The sequence below is a fragment of the Berghia stephanieae genome, chromosome 14 (assembly GCF_034508935.2).
Source record: "Berghia stephanieae isolate SIO BIC M18660-M18661 chromosome 14, UCSD_Bste_1.3, whole genome shotgun sequence".
Lineage (NCBI taxonomy): Eukaryota > Metazoa > Mollusca > Gastropoda > Nudibranchia > Aeolidiidae > Berghia > Berghia stephanieae.
In genome coordinates, this window is record NC_088373.1 from 2,482,059 (window position 1) to 2,496,894 (window position 14,836).

Consider the following 14,836-nt stretch of genomic DNA (forward strand, 5'->3'; position numbering starts at 1 on the left):
TTTGGATGGACTGCAAATTTTACGGGCTTGTTTCTCTCGGAACCGTTTTTCGTCTCTTTTGACTTACATGCGGTTTGACGAGAAGCCAACGAAGAGCCAGGGATCTGTTTGCTCCAATCAGGGACATTTGGAACAAGTTCCAGATTGCCCTTCAGATGCACTATGCGCCGGGAGAAGCCCTCACAGTAGACGAGCAACTTGTCAATTTCCGTGGTCGTTGTGCCTTTCTGCAGTATATCCCCTCGAAGCCTGACAAGTATGGCATCAAAATATTTTGGGTGTGTGATGCCGCCAACGCCTTTCCGTGCTACGGCATACCATATCTTGGAAAGGGAACAGCGCAAAACAGCCAGCAGTGTTGGAGCATCTACTGTTCTAAACCTGGTCCAGCGCTATTTTCAGTCTGGAAGGAACGTCACTTGTGACAATTACTTCACAGACTTCGAGCTGTCCCAAAAACTGCTGCGCCAAAAGCTAACTCTTGTGGGGACAGTAAGGAGGAACAAGACGTTTTTGCCTCAGATATTTAAGGACAAAAAGCATCTCTCCCTTCACCAATCCATGTTTGCATTCAAGGACAGCACCACACTGGTGAGCTACCAGACCAAACGGAACATGAATGTAAACCTCCTCAGCACTAGGCGGACGTGACGTCAGACTGTGGAATCCTATTTAGATTTCCGTTACAACACAATGAGCCCATAAGGAATTGGGATATCAAACCTGCAGATGATGCTGTGCGTTTATTTATTTTTTAAAACTCGCAACATCACCAGCCGAATATAACGTACCAACACACAAATTATTATCAAATTAATATCATCATCATCATCACCATCATCATCATCATCATCATTATTATTATTATTATTATTATTATTATTATTATTATTATTATTATTATTATTATTATTATTATTATTATTATTATTATTATTATTATTATTATTATCATATTGTTATATTATCATCATCATCACCATTATTACCGTATTATTATTATTATTATTATTATTATTATTATTATTATTATTATTATTATTATTATTATTATTATTATTATTATTATTACTATCACCATCATTATCATCATCATCTTCGTTATTATTATTATTATTATTATTATTATTATTATTATTATTATTATTATTATTATTATTACTATTATTATTATTATTATTATTACTATTATTAATATTATTCAGAGAGAGAGAGAGAGAGAGAGAGAGAGAGAGAGAGAGAGAGAGAGAGAGAGAGAGAGAGAGAGAGAGAGAGATGGGTCCAAAAGACCTCGCGGGTGGCGAATCGGTGGCACAAAATAGGCTACTTCTCTCTTCCCAAGTCACCGGGTCTAAGAGGACCCGCGAGTGGCGAATGAGACGTAAGAAATAAATCTCTATTTAGCTATAGGCGGGTCTAAAAGACCACACATGTGGTGAATAGGGTGCGTTTTAGGGAGTGGCGGTAAAGGTTAAAGTTACAACGCTTCACCACGTCCTCTCCAGAGAAAGAAGGTTGATTTGTTCTCTTCCTAGTTTTTAAAATCAAATTTCCTAAGATGCGTAAATCACTCATTATAACTTTTCTCTCCTTCTTTGAACTTTTACTCCACAATTTTGTTCCTAACAATACTATAGCTTTGTCTGATCGACACAAATTTCCCACTTCATCATTCCGAAATTTGTCAAGAATATTCTCCTTTATTTCTTTACTTGCATTGGGAGCCACGGGATAAAATTTTACAACCCCAGTACACAGAGCATGCTCAGTACTACATTTCTTTTTGTGTTCATAAACCCTTCGTCCAGAGTAAAACCCCTTACAGCCAGCACACATAACAACTTCATGTGACCCTTGTGCTCTCTCACGCATAACTATTGAATTGTTTCTAGTGTTTGAATAAAAAATGCCCTTTTTCTTGAGATTCTCCATTGTTCTATCCCTTTCCTTTACAGGCTGTTTCATGGCCTCTGTAACTTCTGTCTCATCTTTGTGTTTCCTCATCAAATGCCTTGAGAGTTTTGTTTGCAACTGTCCACAGTATGGACAGGGTCTCCTTGGCTTTTTGTATTTCTCTGGAAAAAAAAAAGAAGAAAATAAAGCACATCATGCTATGAACTATGAAAATAAATCAATAGACAGATCGTATGCACATCAGCTACATGACAGCGATAGAGAGGAATAGCATTCCAAATATTTAAGGCCTGGACAAGTAACTGTCATAATTCCTTCTTGTTATATACTTTTCTACCATCTATTCCTTTGGAAGAGGTATGTTAGATTTGTGGAGACCTCTGCCACATAACAAATCCAGTGAAAAGACGCCATATTTTTGTTTTGAAATAGAAATAAATAGATCAATCCACCCACTTCACTGGGTTCAGGGTTCCCTCTTCATTATAATCAAAATATGAACATAAATCGGAATAGTAACACATTGAAGTCTCATCTGAATACATAGATTGTCCTTTGTTGTTTCAGCGAAAAATCAGACAGAATGTCAAAAGAATTTTAGGTTTTTCCCCAACCACCCCTTGGAGGGATCAGTATCAGCGGAATGGTAAGCGTCATGTTTTTTACGTTGAGCAACAAAATTTACTCCAAATGCTTCACTCGACCCAGGCGGAAAAGCAATCAAGAATAGACCCAAGTCCTATCCAAAGACTAACATTTCATTTAAGTTTATTGTAGGCCCTTGGCCAATCGACAAAATTCAATTCACATAAATTATTTACAACAATCAGAAATTAATTATATCAATAATAGTAATAGAATGCAATGAAGGCAATATCATAATAATAATAATAATAATAATAATAATAATAATAATAATAATAATAACAGTAGCGGCAATAAGTAACAATTAATATAGTAACAAAAGTAATAATAGACTATAGTTCATAGTCATAACAATGACTTTCTTTGTCATTGAGGGAGTGAGAAAACATCACCGGCTGGCAGAACAAACAGCCGACATCAATCAAACGTCCTCCAGACCGGTTGAGCATCGGCTTCATTAATTCCTTAAAGACTTCCCCCCAACTGCCTGAACGATGCTGATGCCCAGACAACTTAATCCTGATTTATATTTTGTGGGAATGAAATATGACATGTATATGCCGGAAATATTTCAATAACAAACACACTGTTCAGATAGAAAATATTTGAGTCTTGCCTTTTTAATTGACACAGGTAAGTTAGGAAAATAAATGCTAGTAAAAACGATCAGCAAGTTCGTGAACACTGCTTCTCAACTCGAACATATGTTTTCATCAAATCTACACACATCATGTTGTGAGCTGAATTTTAATGATCTCAGTTGTCATTGAAAGGACACCCAAGAATTTTAGAATAAAGAAAAATATTGAACCTGGAAGTCAAAAGGGTTTGTAGCACAGCAGACATTATCAAAGTATAATTTTAGTACCGACAAATTAAAAAGAAAATGTGCTTTTCTTTAAATGCTCCCAATCATCATATACTGTTTAGGTTGCAAGATTAATAAAAATGTTATCTACTCTGATTCTCGTTAAGTTTCCAGCTGGTCTGTGAAAAAAAGCCTTAAGCATCATAGAAATACAAAGAAACAGTTTTAATATATAGATGGGTTGTAACAAAAAAACCATTTTAACACTTACAATACAAGCAATTTAAGTCTATTACAGACAAAAAAAACCCCAATAAAATAAACATGAACATTTTTATGGCTGGTTTCACTGATATCACTCACACATTGGGGTTTCAGATTCTAAGATGTCCACCCTATCAAATTTGGATTTGTGCTTGTTATGTAAATGGTAGCGTATTTTGCGACGCAGCACTGCCAAAACAGAAAAAAATGCAATAACACAAATGCAGCACCATGGAGGGGGTGGAAGTTTTCTTTTAAAAGGAATGGGTAAATTAAAATTGATCCCACAAATATCAAAGGAGAAGAATGACAAAAAAATGACTCACCATTGCACGTAACACGTTGGTTTGCAAGTGTATAGCATTCGGGTTGAACCTGGGTCCCAGACTGGCAACGAGGTTCAGTCTGTGATAGTTGTGGATGAGGCTCTGACTGAGTTGGGGAATGAGCACTAGGTTCCAGAGACAATGATGTACTCAGCATTGGGTACCTCACAGAGTACGTGGAGGAATCAGACTCGGAGTCAGCAACAAAATCGGGACCCTGTAATTTTGTGGAAAAGATGACAGATCAATCAATTTATTCATGTTGACAATAAACATGAAGAGCCATTGTTTAATAATCCAACTAAACAATTAGCTGGTTAATAATGCAAGTATAATAAAAAAGAGTTGAGAAAGGCAGACATATTGTCTAAGTATTTAATATGTTCAACTGTGCTTGGATAAATATAGATACACCAACCAGGGTTTCAGTAAACCGTTTTTAACCAACTCTTTAAATCCTACACCAGGACCAACAACTACAAAACAATTTTTTATATCACTACGATTCTGGACATATAAACGGTTGTCATTGCAACAATATGAACTTCCTAACCTTGCAACTGCAATATAGTTAACAAAAAAAGTTGATAAACATTACGATGCAAGAGAATTTGGACAAAATGCGAGATCAAAAGTATAATCCCAACAGAAGCTATTTTAATTTTTCCTGGAAACGCATCATTTTCACATTTTGTCAAATAAAAAACAAACGACTTCAAATGTGAATGGCTCATCAATGAATATCACTTCAAAATATAACGAGGAAGGTTTAAAATAGTGTTATTGTTGGCGAAGTCCACTGCAAAGAAAAATTTTTAACAACAAAAAACTAGGAGATCTCACTGGTGTAAAACAGTGTTGTCCTTGTCCTGAAATATTGTATTGCGCCTAACAGACTGCAGGTCTCATCTTTTGTGGCAAATGTGTTTTGTCCACCACAAAATATGGTGATGTGAAGCATTTTGAGCATGGTGCCAACTGTGGATAAACGCTATACAAATGTTATGATTTTATTTTAATGTACATACTTACCACAAATGAATCATGTGATATGAAACTTTGTTCTGCATCACTTTCAGGCTCTGAGTTGGAGTCTATATAGAAAATAAAAACAACAAAAAAAAGCTGAAGACTATCATGTGCAAGTTTTTCTCTAAACTCTTAAACAAAAAATCATGCCATCTTATGCTGTAAAAGGATTTTTTTAAAATTATTTACCTTATGACTATTGTCCTTTGGAAAAAAAAGAAAATTAAGTCCGAAACCTTCTGGCTATTTTCTTTTAAATTTCAAGAACGTCAGAGTTGGCAAGGGAGGACGGAAATATAATTCCAGAAACCAATCTGTCTATAATCATATCCATATGATAGTTTTTCGTTCAAGATTCAGGTACAGTCCACTTAGGATAATCGCAATACCTTGGGATCATCGAAAATGTTGGGATTAACCGAAATTCAGTTTCCTGTCCACTATTTCAACATTTTACACATTTATTGTCAACTCAAACCAGTAAATAATATTCTTAGTCAACCACATATAGAGCAATTTGATTGAAACAAAAACCATATGGCAGCCCCGTGTAGATTTGTCAACCAAAAGCAGCTATGAAGCAAGCCGATATCTTATTCAGATTGGAAGAAGTTTCAATCTTTTTTCTCAACAATTCAACATTTGTCAGAGTTAAAGAGATTAGCCTTAATGAGAGACAATAAGCTCTCACCAAACTCATTGGTCACAATGCACAGTTGTTAATCCTAAAACAAAGGATATCGCTCAGTCTCTCTTTATAACTGTCATTTATAACCTGTTGTCAAGATTATGACCAGCCCCACCCCTCTTCTATTTAATGGCCACCGATGACGTCACAAACCCATACTGCAGAGCCCCGCCCTCTTTCGACTCTAACAGAGTGGTGACACACTACTGTAGCATTAAATCCTGCTCACTCTCGATTCTTCAACCTGTCACGATTTCATCCATGATGAAATTTAATCATGATATACTGTTTGATTTCTTGAATTTACCACTTTTTAAAAAACCGAAGTTTGTTGCAATTAACCAGTGACTTTTATATAGAATTATTTCCATTGCTTAGGAAATATTGTGATTAACCGAAAGTTGCGATTAAATGAGTTGCAATTATCCGGAGTGGACTGTAATAGTATTACACATCATGACTCAAAAAAAAAAAAAAAAAAAGCAAACTATGTGTACCTCAATGTTATTCATTTCCTCATCAAATTACATTCTTACCATTAACATCATAGATCACATCAAAAGGGTTGTCTGGATTGACAGCAAGACATTTTTCAGGATTTTTAAAGCTCAAATCTCTCTGATCTGAAGTTACAAAAGAAATAGCATATTCTCAACATTAAACTATGATTTTGTGATGGCTGTGATATGGCATACTGTATGCATAAAGCAAGATGCAAAGACAGGTTTAAGTTTAAATTATTTTATATTCTTTTCAAAAATCCATTCTAGTTTTGCCAAAATAAAATAAACACGAGAAGTGTTGAGTTGGATAGCGCTAAAACTAAAAGTAGTAGTGGTAGTAGTAGTAGTATTAGTAGTAAACGACAGATCTTACTCACTAGTGTGAATCTACAGTCTACAGAAGTTCCCGAATTATCTGACTCCACTTCCAAATGACTGACTGACAAGTGACAATCATCAATCGGTGTGTGATGTCTACCCTATTGAAAATCTTAAATCAACTGTGATGTAATAAGAATGGCCAATAACTTACCATTATAATTATCTCGGTGTCTCTTCAATGATGCCTCCAGCATCAATTTACCCCACGATGCCATAGACGTCTAGTTTGGAACTCAGCAAGTGACGAAAAAATACTTGCGGCTATAGAGAGGACGTCCGTCGGCCACTCTCTTTGTAAGTCAGTAGTCAGTGGTTATCAGATATCCTTGGTTCTTGAAAAATATAGAAACACAGCGGTTCATTTAAAAAGACTCTTTTGTAGATCAAGTTATAATGTTAGGTATTGCACTTTAAAATCTCTTCAGACATAGAACGAGTCAACTTGACGTCTAGACCAAATCATTTCGAAGATCGATATGGCAACAGCAACGCCTGGAATGGAGGATTTAAATGCGGCATCTGACGATTCTACTGCTATGACAGAAGATGCTCCATTTCACGACGTCGAGATGGCTTCAACTGGCATCAGGCATCAACATGCTACTCAATAATGGGTTTGATGAAGCGTTTGACTAAGAACTAAAGGCCGAGCTGATAACTGATAACCACCTACTACCGACTTGCAGAGTGAGTGAGTGCCGAGTGCCTCTTTATGCGCGAAATTGACTAAACATACGTTTCACGAAAAAAAGAGTTACTATGTTTGCTTGTCTCTTGTCACCAAGATAAGAATCCGGACCAAGATTCGATAAATCTGTTTCTAAAAATAGATTATAATTCGTATATCTTGTTCATTCCTCAGTTCATCAACTTTCACACAATTTTATATTAGGTTTTCATTACTATAAAAATCCATATAATGCTCTAGAATTTTAGAGAAAATTTCGGAAAGATATATTGCCTCACTATTGAAATATATCGATGAAAACACTGGTACCCCTATTGTACTTTTTTCAGGCGGTCACCTTATTGACCAACGTGAAAATTTAGGCATAACTCTTCTTACTGTGGTGTTTAACAAATAACTTCAATACTATGATTTACAATTATATATCCTTGACGGTTGGGTTGACAACCTTAAACTAAAAATAGAAAAGTGAATGTGCTAGAGGTCAAATCAATAGGGGGACCGGATTTTGGTCTCCCTATTGGTAAAGTACTGTAAAATGAACTAATAGGGGTACCAAAAGTCTCCCTATCCGGTATTAATACATATATAATATATATATATATATATATATATATATATATATATATATATATATATATATATATATATATATATATATTTTAAAAATAATTTTAAAATAAATAAATAAATAAATAAAATAATAACAATAATAATAATAATAATAATAATAATAATAATAATAATAATAATAATAATAATAATAATAATGATGATGATGATGTGTTTATCATTATACCAAATAAACACACAAACAAACAATGTGTTTATCATAATTATACCAAACAAACAAACAAACAAACATCGTGGGTTAGCAAATCACTTACCGTGTCTCCTCGTGTGATCTTTCAAAAGTCTCTCAGAGCAGAACAACCGGTTACAGTGAGGGCATTCGTAATTCACCTCTGTAAGGACAAACAAAATAGAGGGTGGATACATTACACCTTATCATGTGTTTGGGAGAACAGTTGGGGTGGGGGGGGGGGTATGACTTAGAGATCTTATGAACTTCTGAAATTGAGGCCAAATATTTCGTAATTCTACGAATTTTTCGTGGTAAAGTAGGCATGTCTGGGTATGGGGTATGTACCCTCTTGGTTGACCACGTATTTACTCTCTTATTTCTTACCCTCTTGGTTGACCACGTATTTACTCTCTTATTTCTTACCCTCTTGGTTGACCACGTATTTACTCTCTTATTTCTTACCCTCTTGGTTGGCCACGTATTTACTCTCTAATTTCTTACCCTCTTGGTTGACCACGTATTTACTCTCTTATTTCTTACCCTCTTGGTTGACCACGTATTTACTCTCTTATTTCTTACCCTCTTGGTTGACCACGTATTTACTCTCTTATTTCTTACCCTCTTGGTTGACCACGTATTTACTCTCTTATTTCTTAACCTCTTGGTTGACCACGTATTTACTCTCTTATTTCTTACCCTCTTGGTTGACCACTTATTTACTCTCTTATTTCTTACCCTCTTGGTTAACCACGTATTTACTCTCTTATTTCTTACCCTCTTGGTTGACCACGTATTTACTCTCTTATTTCTTACCCTCTTGGTTGACCACGTATTTACTCTCTTATTTCTTACCCTCTTGGTTGACCACGTATTTACTCTCTTATTTCTTACCCTTTTGGTTGGCCACGTATTTACTCTCTTATTTCTTACCCTCTTGGTTGACCACGTATTTACTCTCTTATTTCTTACCCTCTTGGTTGACCACGTATTTACTCTCTTATTTCTTACCCTCTTGGTTGGCCACGTATTTACTCTCTAATTTCTTACCCTCTTGGTTGACCACGTATTTACTCTCTTATTTCTTACCCTCTTGGTTGACCACGTATTTACTCTCTTATTTTTTACCCTCTTGGTTGGCCACGTATCTACTCTCTTATTTCTTACCCTCTTGGTTGGCCACGTATTTACTCTCTTATTTCTTACCCTCTTGGTTGGCCACGTATCTACTCTCTTATTTTTTACCCTCTTGGTTGGCCACGTATCTACTCTCTTATTTCTTACCCTCTTGGTTGGCCACGTATCTACTCTCTTATTTCTTACCCTCTTGGTTGGCCACGTATCTACTCTCTTATTTCTTACCCTCTTGGTTGGCCACGTATCTACTCTCTTATTTCTTACCCTCTTGGTTGGCCACGTATTTACTCTCTTATTTCTGTCCCTCTTGGTTGGCCACGTATCTACTCTCTTATTTCTTACCCTCTTGGTTGGCCACGTATCTACTCTCTTATTTCTTACCCTCTTGGTTAGCCACGTATCTACTCTCTTATTTCTTACCCTCTTGGTTGGCCACGTATCTACTCTCTTATTTCTTACCCTCTTGGTTGGCCACGTATCTACTCTCTTATTTCTTACTCTCTTGGTTGACCACGTATCTACTCTCTTATTTCTTATCCATTATCGATGCAAGCGCCTGCATGCTTCAACATCCATTTATGTGTCTGAATACATCAAAACAATCAACATCATCATTGCGTTATACAAACGCTCAATTTATTTATTTATTTATTTATTTATTTATCTTTTTAAATTGGAGCCAAAATTTCGCAATTCTACGAATTGTTTCGTAGGAGTAGACAGGTCTGGTATGTAACCTCTTGGTTGGCCACGTATCTACTCTCTTATTTCTTACCCTCTTGGTTGGCCACGTATTTACTCTCTTATTTCTTACCCTCTTGGATGGCCACGTATCTACTCTCTTATTTCTTACCCTCTTGGTTGGCCACGTATCTACTCTCTTATTCCTTATCCATTATCGATGCAAGCGCCTGCATGCTTCAACATCCATTTATGTGTCTGAATACATCAAAACAATCAACATCATCATTGCGTTATACAAACGCTCAATTTATTTATTTATTTATTTATCTTTTTAAATTGGAGCCAAAATTTCGCAATTCTACGAATTGTTTCGTATGAGTAGACAGGTCTGGTATGTAACCTCTTGGTTGGCCACTTATCTACTCTCTTATTTCTTATCCATTATCGATGTATAAGTGCCTGCATGCTTTAACATCCATTTATGTGTCTGAAGCATCAAGACAATCAATATCGTCATTGAACAATTTTAAAATTTTTATTTATTTATTTATTATTATTTTTTTTTAAATTGGAACCAAAATATCGTAATTTTACGAATTTTAATCCTGGTAGTAGGCATGTCTGGATATGTACTCTCTCTCTCTCTCTCTTCTCTCTCTCTCTCTCTCTCTCTCTCTCTTTCTCTCTTCTCTCTTCTTCTCCTCTCTCTTCTCTCTTCTTCTCTTTCTCTCTCTTTCTTTCTCTCTCTCTCTTTCTCTCTCTCTTTCTCTCTCTCTCTCTTTCTCTCTCTCTCTCTCTTTCTCTCTTTTTCTCTCTTTCTCTCTCTCTCTTTCTCTCTTTCTCTCTCTCTTTCTCTATCTCTTTCTCTCTCTCTCTCTTTCTCCCTCTCTCTCTTTCTCTCTCTCTCTCTTTCTCTCTCTCTCTCTTTCTCTCTCTCTGTGTATCTCTATCTCTCTCTCTCTTTCTCTCTCTCTCTGTGTATCTCTATCTCTCTCTTTCTCTCTCTCTCTTTCTCTCTCTCTCTCTCTGTGTATCTCTATCTCTCTCTTTCTCTCTCTCTCTGTGTATCTCTATCTCTCTCTCTTTCTCTCTCTCTCTGTGTATCTCTATCTCTCTCTTTCTCTCTCTCTCTCTTTCTCTCTCTCTCTGTGTATCTCTATCTCTCTCTTTCTCTCTCTCTCTCTGTGTATCTCTATCTCTCTCTCTCTCTCTTTCTCTCTCTGTGTATCTCTATCTCTCTCTTTCTCTCTCTCTCTGTATCTCTATCTCTCTCTTTCTCTCTCTCTCTGTGTATCTCTATCTCTCTCTCTCTCTGTGTATCTCTATCTCTCTCTTTCTCTCTCTCTGTGTATCTCTATCTCTCTCTTTCTCTCTCTCTGTGTATCTCTATCTCTCTCTTTCTCTCTCTCTCTGTATCTCTATCTCTCTCTTTCTCTCTCTCTGTGTGTATCTCTATCTCTCTCTTTCTCTCTCTCTCTCTCTGTTTGTGTGTATCTCTATCTGTCTCTTTCTCTCTCTCTCTCTGTGTATCTCTCTCTCTTTCTCTCTCTGTGTATCTCTATCTCTCTCTTTCTCTCTCTCTCTGTGTGTGTATCTCTATCTCTCTCTCTCTTTCTCTCTCTCTGTGTATCTCTATCTCTCTCTCTGTGTATCTCTATCTCTCTCTTTCTCTCTCTGTGTATCTCTATCTCTCTCTTTCTCTCTCTCTGTATCTCTATCTATCTCTCTCTCTCTTTCTCTCTCTCTCTCTGTGTATCTCTATCTCTCTCTTTCTCTCTCTCTCTGTGTATCTCTATCTCTCTCCTCTTTCTCTCTCCTCTCTCTCGTGTATCTCTATCTCTCATCTCTATCTTCTCTCTCTCTTCTCTTCTCTATCTCTTATCTCTATCTCTTCTTCTCTCTCTCTCTGTGTATCTCTATCTCTCTCTCTCTCGTTCTCTCTCTCTGTGTATCTCTATCTCTCTCTTTCTCTCTCTCTCTGTGTATCTCTATCTCTCTCTTTCTCTCTCTCTGTGCATCTCTATCTCTCTCTTTCTCTCTCTCTGTGTATTCTATCTCTCTCTCTTTCTCTCTCTCTGTGTATCTCTATCTCTCTCTCTCTTTCTCTCTCTCTCTGTGTATCTCTATCTCTCTCTTTCTCTCTCTCTCTGTGAATCTCTATCTCTCTCTCTTTCTCTCTCTCTATCTCTTCCTCGTCTATCTCTATCTCTCTTCTTTCTCTCTCTCTCTCTCTGTGTATCTCTATCTCTCTCTTTCTCTTTCTTCTCTCTCTGTAATCTCTATCTCTCCTCTTATCTCTCTCTCTCTCTGTGTATGCCACGTATCTACTCTCTTATTTCTCATCCATTATCGATGTAAGTGTCTGCATGCTTCAACATCCATTTATGTGTCTGTCTGAAGGCATCAACACAATCAATCAATATCGTCATCCCGTTTGAAGATTGGATTTTACGAAAAGGAAGAACGAACAAGGGGGGAAAAACAAGGGGGGGGGGGGGGAGAGGAGCAGGTGGAACGGTAGCATTCCATTCCATTCGTTCGATTTAAAATTCAAAAAGCTTTAACCAGGTTTATGGGAGGACAAGGACGTGAGAGGGGGGATTAGGCAGGGATGGATGGATGGGTGGATGGTTGAATGGATGGATCAGATGGGTGGATAGATGAATGGATGGATGGAGAGAAAGAGGAAAGAGATTCGGAGGCAGAGAACTCGGAGACAGTTAAAACACACACACACACACACACACGCGCGCGCGGCGCATATATATATATATATATATATATATATATAGAGAGAGAGAGAGAGAGAGAGAGAGAGAGAGAGAGAGAGAGAGAGAGAGAGACAGACTCCACATGATACAGTCTGCCAATGACAAAATATAATATAATATTGTACTACGGCAATACATTACCATCCCATGTTAATTTGTGCCTAGCCCTCAGAATTCTACTGTTACGTTAGACTTCAGTGGCCTAACCGTACGACGGCCATGGCCACGGCCTAACACGGGCCGTCTAAAAACAGTCTGGGATTTGCTACTCGTGACTCTGTCTGTAACTGGCATCAATTTATTGTTTGTTTGTTTGTTTGTTTGTTTTAAAGATAAATAAATAAATGGAAAATGCATTCCAACAATTCTGATTTGGAAATGAGTTTAAACGAAAAGAAAACGGCAAGATTACCCCCCCCCCCCAAAAAAAAAAAAATAAAAAAATAAAAAAAAACAGCAACATCAAACAAGCAAGCAACAGAAAAATAAAAGGGGGAAAAAATATTTAAAAAACAACAACAACAAACAAACAAACATAAAAAAAAAAAACACCTAGCCCAACCTCGACCGGGGATCAAAGCTCAGAACAGTTTGTAGACTGATAACGGAAGGTTGGAGGTTCGATTCACAGTCAAGACAGACTGATATTTCATGTTTTTTTTTGTTTGTTTGTTTTTGTTGTTGTTTTTTTTTTGTTTTTTTTTTTTTTTTTTTTTTTTTTTTTTTTTTTTTTTTTTGTTATATCTGCTTTATCTAGCACCTTGTCATAAACACATCTTTCATCTTTCCAGACACATCTTTCATCTTTCCAGACACATCTTTCATCTTTCCAGACACATCTTTCATCTTTCCAGACACATCTTTCATCTTTCCCGATTTAAAAAGTTTGGTTGAGCACTCATCAAGAGTAATCTGCTTTCTTAAAAAATAGTTTTCTTCCAAACTGCCTTGTATTTAGTATTTAGCACTTGGAGGAAACATCATAAAAGATCCCACCAAAAGAACACCTGCATTCCACAATGCCAGGACATACTGGGTTTCCTCAAATCGCCTCGTCTTAATGGCAGAACTGCATCAAATATTATGCAGATGGGAACTAGGGAACTGTGTGATGCCCGCACGCCGGAAATTTCAGGCAGCTCCAGAGACCAGCGACCACATCATCCTACCTCCACTGTCCAGAAACCAAACTTGAAGGTGGATACGAAACAGTTCTTACGGCAGAGGAAGACTTTCGGAGCTGGGTTGACGAAATGAATTTGGAGGTGTGTGTAGCCGTACAACTGTACTAGTACTAGCACTAGCACTTGGTGACCTACAACCCCCCCCCCCCCCCCGCTCCCAACTCTCTCTCTCTCTCTCCCCCTCTCTCTCTCTCTCCCCTCTCTCTCTCTCTCTCTCTCTCTCTCTCTCTCTCTCTCTCTCTCTCTCTCTCTCTGCTCCAATGGGTCCCTGCCGCGATATCTCAAAAAAAAAAAAAAAAGGCCAAACTATTTTGTTTAAATTGGCCAGAAAACTTGTCCTTCAAATTATATCGATCGATGAAAATGGCAACCTCATCTTGTCACAAACTCTCAAACCTGGGACTTCAAAGAAGTTTTTTCAATGGAAAAGTTTTGAGATATTTTTTTATTTTTTTTTTGGTGTTTGTTTTTTAAAAAAATATTTGCAAGATTAGGGTCACATTAATTGATCAATATTTTAAGGACGAGTTTTCAGGCCAAAACTTTAAAAATATGTTAGGGTTGTTTTTTTTTTTTTTTGTTTTTTTTTTTTGTTTTTGTTTTTTTTTTTTGAGGGGGGGGGGGGGTATCAGATTGCGGCGGAGTCATTCGGTTCACGGACACAATACGATTTGATCATGCTCTAAATCCCAATCACAAAATACGATAGAAGCTTCAATTCGCTTTACAAAGGCAAATGATGTGGACGCTTTGGGTTTACCCTTAGTCAATCAAATACGATGGATGTCACATTAATAAATATGAATGTAGAGGAAGAGGAAGGGGGAAAGGAGGGGGGGGGGGGGTAGGTGATCTAGTGGATTGGAAGATCCTGGGTTCGATCGTCGCTCGGCGCATAGTTGAGTCCTTGGTAAAGGCTCCTCACTCACCGTACTCAGATGTAAAGTGAGTACATGGCCGTTAACAGCGTTGTCTCTGTCGGGGAAAAAAATTGTAATATCGCCAAACAGGC

At 37.1% G+C, this 14,836-nt stretch overlaps 1 protein-coding gene across 1 annotated transcript in view; it reads right to left on the reverse strand.

The window, feature by feature from the left end:
- Nucleotides 1–14,836, reverse strand: part of LOC144959956 (uncharacterized) — a 72,971-nt gene that overhangs the window by 18,508 nt on the left and 39,627 nt on the right. The window contains exon 6 of the mRNA XM_078892833.1: nucleotides 8,134–8,211. Coding sequence (XP_078748959.1) covers nucleotides 8,134–8,211 — 78 coding nt within the window. The remainder of the gene's footprint in view (nucleotides 1–8,133; nucleotides 8,212–14,836) is intronic.